The sequence below is a fragment of the Podarcis pityusensis genome (genome assembly GCF_964106645.2).
Source record: "Podarcis pityusensis genome assembly, chromosome: 8".
In the NCBI taxonomy this organism is placed as follows: domain Eukaryota; kingdom Metazoa; phylum Chordata; class Lepidosauria; order Squamata; family Lacertidae; genus Podarcis; species Podarcis pityusensis.
In genome coordinates, this window is record NC_138033.1 from 51,083,463 (window position 1) to 51,102,787 (window position 19,325).

The 19,325-nt window shown below is 46.8% G+C and overlaps 1 protein-coding gene across 4 annotated transcripts in view; it reads left to right on the plus strand.

Moving 5' to 3' along the window:
- GSE1 (Gse1 coiled-coil protein) overlaps positions 1-19,325 on the plus strand; it is a 441,190-nt gene that overhangs the window by 163,844 nt on the left and 258,021 nt on the right. For 3 of the 4 annotated variants that reach the window (XM_081017745.1, XM_081017741.1, XM_081017742.1), the window contains one exon: positions 12,475-12,634. Coding sequence is in view for 3 of the 4 variants with exons in the window: in XM_081017741.1 (XP_080873867.1) it covers positions 12,475-12,634 (160 nt within the window). In the remaining variant the exon portion in view is untranslated. Of the gene's footprint in view, positions 1-12,474; positions 12,635-18,651; positions 18,769-19,325 lie in introns of those variants that run through there. The other variant, XM_081017743.1, reaches the window with a different exon arrangement.

Here is a 19,325-nt window from a genome sequence, read left to right on the forward strand (position 1 = left end):
CACGGCAGAGAGATTTTAAATGTTCCCTCCCATCATGCCAAGTGTCAAGAACAGGAATTGCCTGTGCTTTGATCTGGTGTTGTTGGGCTTCTGGGTGGGCACCTTCTCACTTGCTCACATTGTGTTGCCTCCCCTGGTTGCAACCTTTGACTGTGATGATGACCTACTTGTTTCTCTTCACCTCCTTTGGGCTGTGGTGCCCAAAATCAATTCTGATTTTTACACTGTCTTCCTTAATCTGCGCGCGCACACACACATAATGTTGTAATTTATGTCCATCCAAGCTGTGCTTCTAGTGTTTAAAAGTGCAAGCTTCTCCTTCCCTCCTTCCCTCCCTCCCTCCGTCCCTCTGACTCTCTCTGCAAATAATTAAATAACATGTAATATCTTTAGTCACCCTGGAGTGAAGCTGACATTTTCCCCTGTAGGACCCCCTGGCAGGGACAGGGAGATGTTAATAGGTCAGCCAACTCTCAAGTAACACACTGCCAGTGTCAGGACTCTCTCGCTGTAGCAACCAGGCTGGCTGACAGCTCAATCTTTCCATGTTAATAGCAGCATCAGATTTATCTGCTGAAGAATCTTTTCTCTCTCTTTCTCTTTTTTTTAACTCATGGGCCAGGGAGGGAATAAATCTGCCATCTGCTGACCTGAGCTGTGTCTGTGCTTTCCCAAGGAAGTGACGTTGCTGGGTCCTCAGTGTCCAGTCGCCTTCTGGAGTTCTCTTAACACTGGCAAGACCTCATGTGCTCCTGAAGCTGCTTTTAGTATGAAAGGGGAGGGGAAACCATTCCACAAAACTCTCAAGGATCTGTTTCTGCACCCTAATTATAGCTGCCCCCTGAGTATGTTCATGGCACGAGTGCAGGGTTTTTTATTGGCTCCCCCTGCCCCGAAGCATTGGTCCAACTTTGGTACTGTCTTGTGTACTGGTAGAAGAACAAGATACCCCTGCTTCCACCCCCACCCCGCTCTGTCAAGGCACACACACAGGCACACACACCCTGCAAAAGTGCCAAGGGGTACCAGATAACAAGTTAGCGCCCAAATCACTCGGCTGCACTCTAATTGGTTGTGAGACTTTGAGGACATGGTCAGGCCGAGGAGGCACTCTCCTTCCAGGAAGGGGATGGAGAGATGCTTTATCTGGCTGGACAGATCCCTCTTAATTGAGCAGATACTTCACATTTGCAAACAGATGGCTCCTTTGCATCAATTATTTCCTATCTGTGTAACAGGGATGATTTTCTGACAGATAGCAAAGGGGGGGGGGGAGAGAATGAGGAGAGTGAAAACGCAAAAAACAACAGCCTTCCTTCATTCCTCCTCCCTCAGCACAGTATTGCCTTTGTGTCCTCTAATGTCTAAAAGTGGAGTCTGTACACCATTGTAGAGGGGCAGGGGTAGATTTCTCCAGTGGGTTCCTGTAAGTTTTTTAAGCAACTCTCTTTGGTAGAGGGGGGTCTTTCGCAGTCTTCAGTCAATGATACTAGGATCCAGCATCATTCCTGGAATGGGTTTTGGAAGCTCTTCACTTAGGGACAAAGGGTGTGTTGTATAGTTCAATATTTAGCTACAATGGGCAGTGTACTCTTTCAGAAGCAGATCATACTCTGGGTTCTATCCAACTAACGTCTACTCAGAGTAGACTCATTGGATTGTATCCAAGGTTTTTCACACTCAGCGTAGACCCATTGAAGTGGATGGACATGGCTAATTTAGTTTCATCAATTTAAGTGTGTCTACTTTGAGTAGAACTTACATTGGATAAAACCCTCAGTTCCTTCTTCCTTTTCTCATGAGATGTTTTCCATATTGCTAACAATATTTGTTGTACTGTAAAAGGTAAGTGTTTGCTATCTTCCAAACTTGTTCCAATTTGAATGTACTTTTCTTAAAATGTGGGCCAAATGAGGTCTGACTAGTGCCCCACTAGGGGCTATCAAAGAAAGTTCAGCTGTATGCAAAAATGTGGTGAGGCTTTATAAATGCTTATTGCAGGAATCGTCATACTGAAAGCATCTTTGCCAATATCTGTCCAACTTTATTGGAAAACTTTGAGGCAGCATCACTGTGTATTAAACACGGGATACTCACTCTGCCCTAACCTCAGTGTTGATGTTTTATCTACTTCACAGGGTAGGGGTTGCATCACTTCTGCCCTGTATACCACCTGGCACATTGTTGATGCTAAAAAAGTATTAAACTAGGAAATCAGCTGAAAAGATATTTGTCAACTTTAGCTCAAATGAAGGGGAGGGACAATATCTCAGTGGCTCGTGTGCAGAAGGACTTGGGGTCAAACCCTTGCATCTCCACTTAGCATAGGAACATAGGAAGCTGCTTTATACTGAAACAGATCACTGGTCCATCTAGCTCAGTGTTGCCTACACTGACTGGCAGTGGCTTTCCAGGGTTCCAGTCTTTCCCAAACCTACCCAGTGATGCCCAGGATTGAACTTGGGACCTTCTGCATGCAAAACAAGTGCTCTACTGCTGTGCTATAGTCCATAGCTGTCAACATTTCCTTTTTAAAGGGTAATTACCTTATTCCGAATAGGATTCCTCGCAAGAAAAGGAAAAAGTTGACAGCTATGCAATAGTCCCTCCCCAAAGAAAAGAGAGGTGATGAGAAAGAGCCTTCTGTGCCTGAGATTCTGAAGAGCTCATAGTTAGGTAGATCATATTAAAATAGACCAGAGGTAGCCAGCGAGGTACTCTCCAGAGATTGTTGGATTCTAACTTACATCAGCCCCAGCACCACAACCAGAATATCTGACACCAAGCGGGTGACCTTCCGCAGGTGACAGCCAGGCAAGAACCAGCAATGGCAACTGGCAGTCAGAGGAACTGCTTTCTTTCCTTTTGCTCATGCCTGCCTTCCTCTTGCATTACTTTTCATCAAACACTGCCTTCCCCAGGGTATCCGCTGGCCTACCCTGTTGTATGCAGCCAGAAAACATGATGTCTTCAGATCACAAGCAATTACTGAGTCGGCACTGCATCAAATGCAGCTTAAGCAGGGAGCACTCCTGGGCCACACACCCTTATTTGTACGACTTGATGGCAGAGGAACTGAATGCATTCAAGAGCATTTTTCTGTTTTTCTCAGAAGCCCAGGGAAAATACTAGGAGGGAAATCCTGAGCCTGGGGCTTGCTGGAACAAGTCTGATTAGCCGAGGTGCAAAAATCCACCCTGTGTTTTCCAGCATTCTGGCTTGAGGCAGGAGCAGCAGTGCCCTTGCTCTCTCCACATCCTAGTAAACAGATTGGCAGCCTTCCCAGATAAAGGCACTAGTTAAAAGCCGGTGTGGATTCTTGCCTTGAAGTGAGGCTGAAGCTATGATGGCTGTGCTTTGCCCAGTCTTTTCCAGCAAGGCAGCTGCTGCAGGGACACAGGAAGCTGTATCTGAAGCCCTGCTGGGGGGCGGGCAGGGGACGTGGCAACTCTGCATCCTTCCCCCCAACCCCATGAACAAACAAAGCAGTGAATGCAAAAAGCTAGAAGTTTAAAATGTGTTCCATTTATTGGGGTGGTTAAATGAACCCCCTGATTTAGCAGTTAAGAACTGTGGTCCTTGCTTCACCCTGGCCTCTATTGATACAAGTCCTGGGTCTTTAGTTCAAAACAATTACACTGGCCTGTTTGGCTCTGTTGCTATTATTGCTTTCCTAGGGCACTTTTCTGCTGGGGCTCTTCTTCTTTGCTGTGTCCAAAATGCCTAAGGGCTGCCCACTAGGCCTGTGGGGGACATGGGAGACTTCATGTTTAATTAATCCATGATCAGAGCCTAATATACGTTTAATTGCTTGCTGATTACATATCGCTGAGTGCTGCATCCATTAGCAGGCCAGCAGTGCTAATAACTAATCATCATTCCCAGTACTTCAGTCCCTCTTCATCCAGAGTGTCCCAAGCTCCTCCTCCTTAATTAACCCCCTCCCCTATGGCAGCTCCCCACTGAGTGTTCATTTAGCATAGGAGAGCCATGCTGCTGTTGTAGAGGGGGCTGGTGGTGTTCTAGCAATAGCATAAATTGTTGCTATGAGAAGAAGGAAAGGAGAATGAGACAAGCTGGGGGCCAGTTGGTTTGCTGTGTCCCATCGCTGAGGGACAATTTGTAAACATGTAAAAAGGGCTCTGCTTCATGGAGAACACCCATCTAGCCCAGAATCCTTGTTTCCCAAAGTGGCCAGTCACATGCCTTTGGGAAACCCATAAGCAGGGCTACTCCTGCTGTTGCTGCCCCTCCCGCAGCTAGCATTCAATGGAATTCTGCCTCCAACTATGGAGCAGAGCCACAGAGGTTAAAGCAATAACCAAAAGACACCCAATAAACCAGTCCCCTCTCCCCGTTAGACCCCTAGCCATTCTGACAGACCTCACTGATGTATCTGACCCCCACTGTTAAAAACTATTTAACCCAGTTGTCATCACCAGATGTTGTGGCAGGGAGCTCCAGGGTTGTTTGCAGACATCCTCTTGAGGGGGTAGAGCTTTTCAGCCTACACAAGTCTGCACTTAGCAAAGAGTTTCTCTTCCCTAGCCTTTAGCAGCACCAAGCTACTCACATAAGTGTTTATAAAAATGTATCATATTAGGTATAATTGCCTTTAGGTCAAGGACTCCTGGATGGTTAAGTTCAGTCAAAGACGACTATGGGGTTGCAGCGCTCATCTTGCTTTCAGGCCGAGGGAGCCGGTGTTTGTCCACAGACAGCTTTCCGGGTCATCGGGCCAGCATTACTAAACCGCTTCTGGCACAACGGAACACCGTGACAGAAACCAGAGCACACAGAAACGCTGTTTACCTTCCTGTCACAGCGGTACCTATTTATCTACTTGCACTGGCATGCTTTCGAACTGCTAGGTTGGCAGAAGCTGGGACAGAGCAACGGCAGCTTACTTCGTCACGGGGATTCGAACCACTGACCTTCTGATCAGCAAGCCCAAGAGGCTCAGTGGTTTAGACCACAGTGCCACCCACGTCCTAGTTGCCTTTATGATGAGTGGGCTGTGTGGGAGGGATGGCTTGTAATTGTAGAGGACTAGGTAGGTAGGTGCTCTGGTCCATGGGGTCACAAAGAGTTGGACATGACTCAACAACAACAAGAACAACGTAGGACATATCTCTGTGCCCACAGATATTTGCACATGTCTGTCTGTGGAGCTCAGGCACCCTGGGTCAGGGCTGGAGAGCAGATTTTGCTTTTGCTGCAATAGTATCCTCCCAGGGCAGTATTTAAGTTTCTCCATAAGATGAATGGGAACCACATGGAGAAAATGAAGCTTTCTGTGTTTCCAGGGGCACCATTAGGGGGCTGACTATATCCTTGTTTCCTGTTCCTGGTGACCTTAGCCATTGAGAATGAAGCTTGCAGCTTCATTAGCATAACCCCACCCTTCACGTGCATAACCATATCCCTTCAACTAATTGTTGTATCCAGTTCACAAATGCATACAAAGCAAAATAGCTGTACCACTGCTGGGGATGTGGAGGTGGGATCACATTTTTTAAGCTCTGCTGTGTTTATCTCCCTTTGCCAATAGACCAACATAGCAAGGAAAGGGCATAGTTAGAATCTACCTCTCAGATGTGCAGCTTTTCCCATATGAATGTTTTAGTCTTTTTCTCTTAATAGTTCAAAGGCAGCATTCCTCACCTGTAGTTAGAAGTAAAACAGTCCATCTTAACACTTTGGGACTCATCCACTCATATGAAGGTAAGGAGAGATGATAGAATGTATGTATGTATGTGTTGTTGTTGTTGTTTAGTCTGTTTAGTCGGGTCCAACTCTTCGTGACCCCATGGACCAGAGCACGCCAGGCACTCCTGTCTTCCACTGCCTCTCACAGTTTGGTCAAACTCATGCTGGTAGCTTCGAGAACACTGTCCAACCATTTCGTCCTCTGTTGTCCCCTTCTCCCAGTGCCCTCCATCTTTCCCAGCATAAGGGTCCTTTCCAGGGAGTCTTCTCTTCTCATGATGTGGCCAAAGTATCGGAGCCTCAGCTTCACGATCTGTCCTTCCAGTGAGCACTCAGGGCTGATTTCCTTAAGAATGGATAGGTTTGATCTTCTTGCAGTGTGTGTGTGTGTGTGTGTGTGTGTGTGTGTGTGTGTGTGAAATATGTAAAGGGAAATAGACAGTTTCTATGAGGCATTCAGAAACCTCTTATGTTTTCTTAGTTCCTCTCTTATCCTAAGAAATGACTTGCCACACAGAGATGTAGGAAGTTTTTGTATCTAAGCAGGGATTTGAGCTGCATTTCTCCAACATCTGCACTAAGATTGCCAGACCCTCACATGTTTCAAAGCAGGTCATATTCCCCTTACATTAACCCTTTGGGACATGTACTGAAAAGTGTGCAGTGTGAGTGTGTGTGTGCTCACCTTTTAAAATAGCTTGACTTGGTAGCAACAAGCATGCCACCCACTTTGAACCAGATAACTCATAGCCTGGATCTGTATTAACTCCCTAATTACATATTTACACACCTGGTGTATGTTACGTCGCAAGCATGCATCCACTCCGCTCATGACTTGTGTAATCTTTCCATTGGGATATCACACTTGTTTTTCTGCAAAGCTAGAAGGTCCTCCACTACAGGTTAGCATGCAGTAAGGGGAAGGGGGCTGTTATGTCTTTTGAATGTTCAGTTTCCCTTCACTTCTAGCTAAACACTGGCCAACCTACAATTGACTCATTTCCTTAACAGTTGAAATCTCTCCAAATACTTACCTTAAATAACCTTCCCACACCTCTCTAGCAAGCAAAAACATATATCACTATTTTAAAGGAGCCAAGAAGCCAAAATGGAAGTATGTTAGTTCATCCAGGGTAGGGCAGAGTAAATTCTACACCAATAATAGTTTAATTCTATGACCTATATATAGAAGGTGTGCTAATCTGCATAGGTATGCTTATTTTGCCTAAATCATCGTTTCTACTCATTAAGGAGATGAACAAAGAGTTGGATAGGTGGTAGCCCATGTTAGAGCAGACACAATGAAATTAAGGTACATGGCTAATTTAGGCCTTATAATTTCAGTGGGTCTACTCTGTGAATAACTTAGTAGTAGGATACAGCCTTCCTTATGGCTTCTGAGGCTTTACTAGACACTGCCCCCACACTTTCAAATGTATCTTCACTTTCCTGTCCTCAGGGCTAGACATATGGTGTGTGTTTTACTTTTTTTAAGTAAAAGTTGATGAAATTCTGATGAAGTTGAATGCTTATATTTAGGGGTGTGGGCAGCTGAGGGACTGATTAGTGGTGGCCTTGTGGAGGTTCCAGACAGAGTTGGGATCATGTTTGACTAACATTTGCTCTATATGTGAAAACTTTCCAGAAAGGAAAGTGGTCAAGATCTCAGTCCCAAATTGGAGTATTTTAACACAGGGGTGGGGAACCTTTGGCTCTCCAGATGACATATGAATCCCATCAGGTGATTGATAGGTGGGCAGCCCCCACCCAGCTGTCAAGCCTGGCCTGCAGAGGTGGGGCAGATCCAGTTTCTTATACTTGATCTAGCTGATCATTGTTGGAGGCAAAGCATTGGGCAAGGTGGAACTGTTGGTTTGGTCCATCAAGTGCAGCTTCTTGCACCACAACAGGTCACCTGGAGCTCTTGCCATTCCTGAAGCATCATTCCTTGCATCATTCATTTCCCACAGGCATCTGGATAGCCACAGTGAGAACAGGATGTTCAGCTAGATGGGCCATTGGCCAGATCTAGCAGGCTCTTACATTCTTACAAAACTGTGACAAAGAGCATGGTCTGAAGGCATACAACCTTGCTGAAACTAAGCTGGTCCAGGTCTGGTTGGTGCCTGGATTGGAGGTTGCTTAGGAATCCTATGTATGCCTCCTTTAGCCCCATCAGCAAACAAAGGCAGGATATCAGTGACTAAACACTGCCACTTGCTTTCCAATTAAACTTGGGGCTGTGGCATTTTTCTTCCTCTTTTAAGGATAATCAGTCTCTAGGAATGATTTGTACAAGAGACAAGCAGACTAGATCTTCTTTAACAAGCCCTGGGGAACTAAAGCATCACCTGGGTCCTTCTTGAGCTTTCCTCCTCAGTTCCAGGATGAGGGTGACCTGTGTCCCAAGCCGCTGGTCATGCCCAGGCAGCTGTGTGGAACACTGCCAGTTGGGAGTCAGTAAGTGCTGCCACTCAAAAGGCTTGTGGGATTTGCTGAGCGCCAGTGGTTGGTGTGGGGCATTACCATATGGTCCCCATAAATTAAACCGTTTCAGGAAACAAATGGTAGATTTATACGCCTTTGCTCGTATGTGTGCCTCATTGAACCTAAGAGGTTTGCGACGGAGCTTGCACGCGCCATTCATCTTATTTAGCTGCCCTGGTTTTAGAGGACTAATCCTTAAAAAAAATTGGATCAACATTAAAAAAAAATCCTTTCTACATGTCAACTCGAGGCCTGTACGCTCATAAATCAGCACGGAGAGGGGAGAGGCAATAGCAGTGTGGAAGAAGGGGGAGTTTACACCCTTTGGGGGACTTCAGACTGTCACGATTTTTCAGGAGGGATTCAGACACATGCTGTAACTTGAAGTTTGCACATTTTAAGTGGTTTAAAGTGCTGTTTCCCAACAAATTTATTTACATCCCACCTTCCCCCCCCCCCCAGGGAGCTCAAGGTTGCATACCTGTTTAATCCCCACAACAACCCTGTTAGGTAGGATAGGCTGAGAGGGAGTAACTGGTTTATGGTCATCCAGTGAGCTTCATGGCTGAGTAGGGATTTGAACCCTAGTCTCTCCCAGGCCCTAGTCCAACACTCTATTTCATATACCTCACAGGCGCGCGCACACACACACACACACACACACACATATACATATACGCACACACAGTCATACCTTGGGTTACAGACGCTTCAGGTTGCGCATTTTCGGGTTAAGGACGCACTGAAACCTGGAAGTACCGGAACGGGTAACTTCCGGGTAGAGATCATGTTCGCAACTCGAGCATTCACTGTGTATCACACATACACACAGCCTTTTTGCAGTTAGTCAATTGACAGGGAAATGCTTTGAAAGGTGTGGGATGAATGAATGATTAAGATGAAGATGAATTAGCACCATGCAAGCAACTTTGGAAGAATGCTGATTGTCATATAACCACCCTGTAAACAAATCAGAACAAATGCTCATTAAAAACCAGACACAGTCTAACCACCGCATAAGCTTTGTGCAAGCAAATAAGAATGAATTCTAAATAAACAGGTCATCTGGAGGTGCCCTTTATTTGTGTGGCTCACATTTCAGGGGCGTATCCCCTGTCCACCCGTCTTGGGTTTCAGATCCTCTGTCCTCTACATGAAAGGCTCATTTGTACATTTGTGGGGGTGTTCTCTCTACTATGCTGTTGTGGTTGGAGCAGTTAATTTTAGAATGTGAGGTGTTGGAACTTAAGAGGGTTTTTTTTGGGGGGGGTACACCCTCTGCTGGAAATCAGAGCACTATGTACTCATAATGACAATAATGATGATGATACTAAAAATAAAAATTTACAGAAGAACTCTGTTGGATAAAGCTAGAGGCCCATGTAGTCTAGTATTCTTTTTCTCAAAGTGGCTAACTTGTGGAAAGCCTGAAATCAGGACTTTCGCACAGCAGTACACATCCTTTTTAAAATTAGTAATATCTAGATTATGCACCTACAAAAAAGCATGAAAAACATGAAAGAAACAAATTTACACTGGGCGCAAGTTGTGCTAATTAAGTACATGTGCACAATGTACTGTATCTGTTTTGTGTTATTTATTTTCTGCAGTGTTTATTAAGAATTTCTGAATACTATATGTAGTAAATTAATCTGTATAATTTAATGTGCTTCAGACAGATATGAGGCAATGGTAAGAGCAAACTTTGAAGCCTTTCTTTGCAAACATAAAGGCTAGAAAGCTGAAAATGTTACACAGTTGATTTCTTTGCCCAGAACAGTGGTACCTTGGGATAAGTACTTAATTCGTTCTGGAGGTCTGTTCTTAACGTGAAACTGTTCTTAACCTGAGATACCACTTTAGCTAATGGGGCCTCCCGCTGCCGCTGCGCCGCCGGAGCACGATTTATGTTTGTATCCTGAAGCAAAGTTCTTAACCTGAAGCACTATTTCTGGGTTAGCGGAGTCTGTAACCTGAAGTGTATGTAACCTGAAGCGTATGTAACCTGAGGTACCATGGTACAGTGGTACCTCTAGTTATGAACTTAATTCGTTCCGGAAGTCCATTCTTAACCTGAAACTGTTCTCAACTAGAGGCGTGCTTTCACTAATGGGGCCTCTTGCTGCCACTGCGCCACCAGCACACAATTTCTGTTCTTATCCTGGGGCAAAGTTCTCAACTCAAAGTAACTGTTCCGGGTTAGCAGAGTTTGTAACCTGAAGCGTTTGTAACTCGAGGTACTACTGTACCACATGATTCATGCTTGTGCAGAATTGTAGCACACACAGAGCCAATCTTATTGGGTGTGAGGGGGGATGGAAGTAAAAGGATGTCACTATTTAGACTCAAGCTGACTTTGAAGGAAGGTGGAACAAGGACTGGCTGGAGCAGGTTGCACCTCTTTGTTGCTCTCACTTCAGCCTGGGCTGCAACACCCGCTTTCTTCCATCTTCAAAGCCACACAGGACAGGACTGGGTTGTTTTGCTGACAAGTTGGCTGTGCCCCAAGACCATACTGGCTTCAGACAGTCTAAAGTGGAGTGAGAGTCACAGGACAGGTTGTGCACCTTTGGACATCACTAATCCAGCTTTATTAGTAAACCAACCATAATAATATATTCAGTCAAGAACAGTGCTGTACAGAAGAATTCCACACTGAGAACCAGTTCACATTATTTTTGCTCAGGCCACTCAGACTTTGCCTCTTCCCATTCCAAGCTCAAATGTTGCTTTTGTGTCAAGCAGCCCATTTTTACTATCCCATCACTAGCACAGATTGCAAATTTTGCATGCAGCTGTGCTACCTTATTGTAAAGAAGGTGTTCATAGGCAAGCAGAGAAGCAAGCTCATTTTGCAATGAGCTGCTCAGGGAAGAGTCTCACTGTTTACTGCTTTCGGGTGCTTAGGTTGCTGCTGATGCAGTGCAAATGTTTTGTGCTACAGACAGTACCTCACAATTGGTTGTGCATAAGTTAGTCTGATGGGTTTGGCAGATGCAGATACTGCCTAAGAACATGCAATGTCTTGCACATTTTTAGCTTGTTGGTTAAGATATGTGCTTTGGTTCCTACCCTTTTCCTCAGATCATTCCCTCCCAAGCATTCATCATTTAGCTGAGTCTTCCCCAACCTAGTGCCCTTCAGATGTTTTCAGTTCCAACTGGCACCAGACCATTCATTATCCTACTCTTAATCTCAGGGTTGTGGGTTCAAGTCCCACATTGGGTAAAAGATTCCTGCATTGCAGGGGGTTGGATTATATGACCCTTGTGGTCCCTTCCAACTCTACAATTCTATGATTCTATTCTGTTATCCATTAGGGAATGCTAACTAGAACTGAAGGAAGTTGCAGTCCAAAACCTCTCAAGGCCACCATGCAGAAGAAGACTGGCCTAGGTCCTGACAAGGAAAACCTGGAGGCCCGTGGACAGCAAACTCCTGCTCATGGTAGAACTGGCTCAGAACCAGTGTGCTGTTCCTTCTCAGCTGGCACATGCAAGCTCAAGCAAAAACAAATGGTCCCTCCAGAGTGGTGTTTTTATGTGTGGGTGTATTCTGCAATATGTCATTTATGCAATAATAGTGTGGTGGATTTATACAGGCGTGTCCACATTATCATTCCACTTTGTAAGTTGTTCTGTAGTGTTTCCCCAATGTTGCTGAATTGTTGGTATCTGAAGGGGCACATTAGACTATATATAGCACAGCAAAAGCGGGGGGGGGGGGAATGAAACACATTTGACTCCTGAATTGGGGAGGCCCATTTGACATCAACATGAAATGGAGCCTTTAGTGTGATCAGCCTAGTCCTGTTGAATGATCTGCTAGTATAGATTCAGCAGGTGCCTTCTGTTTCAACCTTTAAACGCCTGCTGAAAATGTTTTCCTCTTTCCATAATACTTGATAGTCTGTGATTTAATTTTTTTACATGCTTTAATTATAGATTCTTTTAATGATATACAGCAGTATATAAATACTTTCCATAAATAAAGAAAATGTATGTTGTGAAAAGTTACAGGATTTCAGCAGGACGTTGCAGGACTTACACAGCATTGAAAGTGGGATTGCCTGTGACTGCCCCAATACCATTATGAGCACAAATCATGAATGCACCATAGAAAGAATGCCTGGAAGGGCCCTTATTTACCTTCTGTCTTGGAAATCTTGTGTGCTGACCCCCACCAGTCCATGTGTATATGGTAGGACTTGTTTTCAGAGCTGATTTTCTGTACTGCCTGGAAGGGTCCCTCATGTCTTTTCTTCTCCTTTTATTCCAGGCATCTGCTTTTCCTCTAGAGGCACCTGCTCTGAAACTAGCTGCCAGTGAGGCTGCCCAACGCCCATCGGGCCCCGTGGAAAGCACAGCTGTGGGGAACGGAGCTGCTCAGGATTACAGGGCTGGTTTGGATGTGGAGGGTGCAGCTCAAACAGCTACAAGTAAGCACTGCATTCCTTGTTTCAGTTGGGAGTGTGCTTGTTTGTGTGTGTCCAATAAATCCATTCATACATGTGGATAAGTGAGGAGTGGCACAAGGTAGAACTCAGCGTCGGGTGTGTGTAGCAATGGGGCTCTGTTCAGATGATCTTCTTATCTATGAGAGTAATGAGATTTCAGCCCACAATAAGTGATGCAAACCTGGCAGCAGTGGGTCTTTGAGTAGTCTTAATACAGGCTAATCTCAAGTTTGAGAGCCAGATAATGTGTTCTTCAGTTTGGCTTTCAATAAGTGTATCTTTCTATCATCTATCTATCTATCTATCTATCTATCTATCTACACACACACACACACACACACACACACACACACACACTCTCACACACACTTTTCCAGCTGACTTTTCGATGTGACCTGAAGCAGAGCTCCAGCTAGCATTCAAGAGCATTCACCAGCAGCCTGCTTTGACAGTGGTTCTCCTAGTGGTAAGGAACACAATACAGTCATACTTCGGGTTACATCTGCTTCAGGTTGCTTCTTTTCAGGTTATGGACCACCAAAACCTGGAAGTACCGGAACGGGTTACTTCGGGGTTTTGGCGGTTGCACATGCACAGAAGCGCTGAATTGCAACCCGTGTGTGCGCAGACGCGGTTGTGAATGCTGTGGGTTGCGAACATGCATCCTGCACGGATCACATTTGCAACCCGAGTGTCCACTGTAGCTTCTTAGTAAGGCTCTCCTTAAGGGAAATTTTTGAGCTCCTGTGCAATTCCTGCCAGGGCTTTTTTTTTGGGGGGGGGGGGACTGTTGCATGAAGTTCCACTTGCTGAGACCAAACCCAGATGTCCCAGTCTGCATGTAAAATATATTTTTCTCTCTTCCTTTCCAAGCAGTGACTTGCTGATAGGTCAAAGGAGGCCACTCCTGAGCCTTTGCTATCCCAAAGCTAGGTCTGGCTGAGTGCCATCTCCAGGGAATTTAACATCCTCCCTGGTCAGGAACTGCAGCATTCCTAGAGGAGGCGTTTCTTTCACTCTCTCTTACACACAGACACATGCTTTGCACCCCACCTTCCGGGCCTGTTCTATGCTGAGAGTGTAGAGCTCCTGCTTGGATGAGGCATTGGCTTCCTCCTCCACCTGCTGTTATGAAAAATTGCAGGAGGAAGAAGCTAGCCCTCAAGGAACACAGGAAGTTGCCTTATGCTGAACCAGGCCATTGATTCTTCTAACTCAGTATTGTCTACTACACTGACTGGCAGAGGCTTTCCAGAGTTTCAGATGGGGGACATTTGTAGCCCAGCCTGGAGATGCTACTGGGGATTAAACCTGGGACCTTCTGCATGCAAATCAAATGCTCTACCACTGAGCTATGGCCCTTCCCAAAATGGCTTGGGCAGCCCTCCAGTTCAGCAAGCTGTGGAGTATTGGTGTCAGTGCGGCAGGGAGTCTGGGAAGTGAGTGACTGTGAGGCAGTCCTGATTGGCCACAGCTGAGGCCTCTGACCTTTGGAAAGAGCACGGGGAGAGCGGGGCCATGTGTTCACACAATACAATTGCTGTAATTTAGCAAAGGATTTATTAGCTCCCTGCTGCACTTCCTATAAGGGAACGCCATACAGAGGTCTAGGAAAAGCTTGTAGAGTTCCTTCTGCTTCCTTCTAGAGCCACCTGGTGGTGTCTTTCCAGAATAAGGGGTCAGGGAGGGTCTTTGGTAATTTGTGAGCTATTTACTGCCAGCCAGCTGGGAGCAGGAGCTGTGGCCTGGAACGGGCCATGTGAAGTTGCCTGTGTTAATTACCAGAGTCGCTTGGCAGACACACTGAGTAATGGCATGTTAGATGCCTGCTGTATTTCGTGCACCGACTCCTCAAGGCAAGGCCTTTGTGTTCCTGGTCAGGATCTTGGCTGGCACTCAAGGAGGGAGGAGATCTCAAAGCCCTGCCAATTGCAGGCGGGTGAGACAAGGTTAAGCACGGAGGTTGGCTGTGCCATGGGAGGTCTGCAACCCCCTCCTTTCTCCAGCAATTCACATGGCTCATCCTGACACATATTCCTCCAGAGAAGGAATGCAAGTGTGATGTGGGAGCTTATTGCCCTGTGCAGAAAGGGAGGTGTTAAGTTCTACTCAGCCAACTGATTGAAAGCAATGGACTTAAGCTGCTCATGCTCATTAATTTCAATAAGTCTACTCTACTCTTGCTAGAACTAACATTGGCTACAACTCAAAATGTTTAGTACTGTATGAACATATGAAGTTTGGAGTGACAGTTTTATTTGGGAGTGTTAATAACTTACAAACTATGTGCTGTATTTCTTGTGCATATGTGTATGATAAACACACTGGGTCTAGTGTGCATAAGGACTGTGCACATGGATGCATTTTCTATATAAAACATACTGTTCACAATTGGTTCATATATTTATAGTGGTACCTTGGGTTATGAACTTAATTCATTCTGAGGTCCGTTCTTAACCTCAGGCGCTACCACCGCACCACCAGTGCACAATTTCTGTTCTCATCCTGGGGAAAGTTCTCAATCCAAGGTACTACTTCCGGGTTAGCGAAGTTTGTAACCTGAAGTGTTTGTAACCCAAAGTGTTTGTAACCTGAGGTACCACTGTATACTAATACCACAAATGCATTCAACTCAGAAAATTAAGGGGGAGAAATTATAGACATAAACTTGCTCTAGATTAGTGAAGGTGGAAAGATAAACGTCTGCTTTTGTACCATGTGAGAATTGCCGATAAGCACATTTGTTCCTTTCAATTTCACATATTAAACACACACAAACAAAAAATGGCAAGGGAGGGTGCTTGCAGAGTGTGCAGTCAGAACTGGGTGGTCTAGTTCAAGCAAGGATAGGAAGAGAGAGCGAGAAAGCCACTGGGGAGCACATCCTGGCAGCAGTGCAGAGCTGGGAGTTCAACAAGTGTCCTGAGGAAAGTTTATTAGAGTGTAACAACGTAAGAAGAGCCAGGAGGCTGAATCAGGCTAATAGACCATCTTGCCCAGCATCCTGTTCTCACAGTGGCTAGTCAGGTGCCTATGGGATGCCTACAAGCAGGACTTTTTACAGAAACTTTATCTTCAGGTGCCAGGCCTTTGGCTAATTAAACAGTCTATGGCCTTTTAAACTGGGGGTGGGGTATTGTTTTTGTTTCTTACTATGTCATGTATTTTTGTGTTTTTATTGTAAACTGCCCTGTGATCTGTGCCATCTGATGAAGGGTGGTATAGAAATTTAATACAAATAAATAAAAGTGTGTATTCGGAGGCATGCTATCTCCAAAAGTGGAGGTAGAACATAGCCATTGATTCTGCTGTGCTTGTCCTCTGACATTCCCCACCTCCTTCCCTTCTGGTTTTTAATCATTACTGCAAAAAGAGAACATTATCTATATACACTGAAAATATAAGACATTATTAATACCATGGAAAACACCCATTACCTGTTTAAAAAGCACACCATTATTTCCTTGGATTCCCCCTGAACTGATAGCAGGGAACAAACCTCTTGTCCATTTTGTGGGCCAAGAATGTAACAATTGTTTTAAGGTAAAGGTAAAGGGACCCCTGACCATTAGGTCCAGTCGTGGCCGACTCTGGGGTTGCGGCGCTCATCTCACTTTATTGGCTGAGGGTGCCGGCGTACAGCTTCCGGGTCATGTGGCCAGCATGACTAAGCTGCTTCTGGCAAACCAGAGCAGCGCACGGAAACGCCGTTTACCTTCCCACTGGAGTGGTACCTATTTATCTACTTGCACTTTGACGTGCTTTCGAACTGCTAGGTTGGCAGGAGCAGGGACCAAGCAATGGGAGCTCACTCCGTCGCGGGGATTCGAACCACTGACCTTCTGATTGGCAAGTCCTAGGCTCAGTGGTTTAACCCACAGCACCACCCACGTCCCTAAAACAATTGTTTTAGTACCTGTTTAATTAGATTATTTGGGAGAGAGGGAGAAAAAGAATCTATATTCCCAGGAGGGTAGCCTTCTTAGTCTGTTGTAGCAAAAACAACAAAGAGCCTTGTGACATCTTAAAGGTGTAATCTGTGAATAAATGGAAGTTTCATCCTGAAGCATATTATGTCCATTTTTCCAAGCCTAAATCATACTGTTGCTTGATAGGGCGGGGGCTGAGATTGATCAAGCTTCCTCCAGTGCACAGCTTGGCATCTGTGATGGCTATGACTATGTTCTACCTGTACTGCTGGAAGGCATCATGCCTCTGAATACCACTTGCTGGGAATCACAAGTGGGAAGTGCTGTTGCACTCATGTATGGGCATCTTGCTGGCCACTGTGAGTACAGGATGCTGGACTAGATGGGCCATTGGCCTAATCCAGCAGCCAGGCTCTTCCTATGCCCTTATGAAACATCTCCTGGTGAGCTTGGGTGACTGGTTTTGTTCCCCAAGTGCAACTCTGCAAGAGTTAGAGAGGGCACTAGATAGTCTGAAAGGGTTTTGTGTCAAGATGCTGCAGAAGGTTCCTGCATTATTTGCCTGCTCCTCATGGGGATCCCCTCTTACCTTGGAGGCACAAAAACATCAGTTACAGGCGGCCATGTGGTTTTCTGTTTCTCCAGCAGGTGGCTGGTCAGTGGACTGAGTAAATCATCATGCAAAGCTTTCCAGAGCAGCCATGCCCCCCTCCCCCTTCCCCAGGTCTGCTTATCTCTGTAGGCTCAGCAGCAAGGGGAAGGCCCCTGCCATTTTGGCCTTTTGTGCTTCCTCAAGTCCTGGGATCAGGCATTTGTTTAAATGTCGAAAACCTCTTCCAAGTAGCACTCAAGGCAAATTACAACGATTCAGAATACAGCATAAAAAGCACAGAAATTGTTAAAGGCTCCAAGACGTCTTTACCGCTCAAATGAGCTGCATGGCCCTTGCATGGTGGACTTTCTTGGATTGTTTGGGGGTCACTGACTAAAATCTTTACTGGCTGAAATTCAGCCTGCCTCTCAGCCTGCAGCAGTTCCAAACCCCATCTGGCCAGCCATCCAGAATACGCCTTTCCCCCACCCCATGTAAGTCACAGGGGCCTATCTTTAGGCAGGCAGAGTTAGTGGTGGGACATATACTATGATTGGTGCCCTCCATCTGATTGAGACTACTATCAGCCCCAGGTTGCCAAAGGCTGATGGAGAATTTAATCTCTCAGGTCTCTCTCCTATTTGTTCTCCACATCCTCGGCCTTCAACCTCCTACTTCCTTGCGGGGTAGAGAAATGGTGCTAGGCCACATCTCTTAAAAATGCTAATTAAATGAGGAAGAAGAAAAAGGAGGACATGTTCCGGAGCATGTGCAGAGTTTATTCTCCTCAGTCTTCAGTATCCACAAGTCTCCCTCCTGCTCCCACCTGGGGATCGAATACTAGTTTTAATCCCAGCGCCCCCCTCACTCGTCTGTCTTGGGAGCAAGTCCCGCTGGTGGGGTTGCTTCCAAGTTGGCCATGCCCGGGATTGGGTTGGAAAGCTACACTTCTGCGCAGGTTGACTTGGGAACAAGTCTACCGCTGACATTCGTTGGGGCTTTACTTCGCAGTAAACACGCCCAGGACTTTTGGGGGGGGGGCGGGGGTGAGATGATCCCTCCTGGCGGGTGGGAGCCACCGTGGGCGCCGAAGCCCCTCCTCCCCAGAGGCAAGATCGCTCTTCCCCCCGCTCCGCACGTGCTCCCCCGGCGGCCTTTTCCGGGAGGGGGCTCGGCCAGCGGAGTTGCCGTCGCCCGGTTGGAGCCGGTGAGTCACTCGGTGGCTGCAGCTCCTGGAACAGGAGTAGCCCAGCTGGGCTGGGCCGAGCGGAGCCGCGGGCGGGGAAAGAGAAGCACCAGAAGCAGGAAGTGAGGCGGGGAGAGAGAGACGCACACACGGAGCCCGAGAAAGCGAGCGGCTGAGCCCGGCGCTCCTCTGCCGAGAAGTTGCCTCCCCCGCCCCCCCGCCGCGCGCACTCCCGCCGGGCCCGGGGAAAAAAGTTTCCCTGGCCGGCCGCCTCGCCTCCGGCGGCTGGATGACCGCAGTGCCTCGCGAGGGTCTCGCCGCCGCCGCTTCTGCTGATCCTGTCGTCCCCCGCCGGCTGTCCCCATGGAGGACAGGAGCCCCCGCTGGAGCGGCCGCCCGCCCATCATCGGTGAGTGCCGCGCTTCTCCGTCTCCTTCCTGCGCCCATCACCGCGGAGTTGGGGCGGGGGAGGCGCGCGAGGAGGAGGCTCCTGCTGCTGGCCGCTGCCGCCGCCGCCACGGCTTCCTCCCTCCGCGGGAAGTTCAGCTTGTTGCTGGCTGTCTGGACTGCTGTGGATTTCGGACGGGGGGGTGGGTGGAGGAAACTTGTAATAGGAAGGGGGCGGGGGCTCAAGTCCCCGCGTGTGTGGTTGGCTGACTTCTCTCCGTGCTGAAAGAAGGAGCTCTGTACATGCTCAGAGAGGTGAACTATTTTAGAACCATATCTGTGTAATAATGGCAAATAGGAGTCATAGTTGTTGTTGTTGTTGTTGTTTTAAAGGGAAAAGGTTTGTGGAGTGGTATTATTGGTTGATAGTAGCCCTGATTTTTAAGGTGAAAACCTTTGTTTGGACCAAGCCCTTGGGCTGAAATCTCCCACTCTAACCTGGATGCACTTTTTATTGATACCAAAAGTGTGAGGGTTGGTTGAGGTTTCTCAGGGGTGACAGGAACACACTCTACAAGT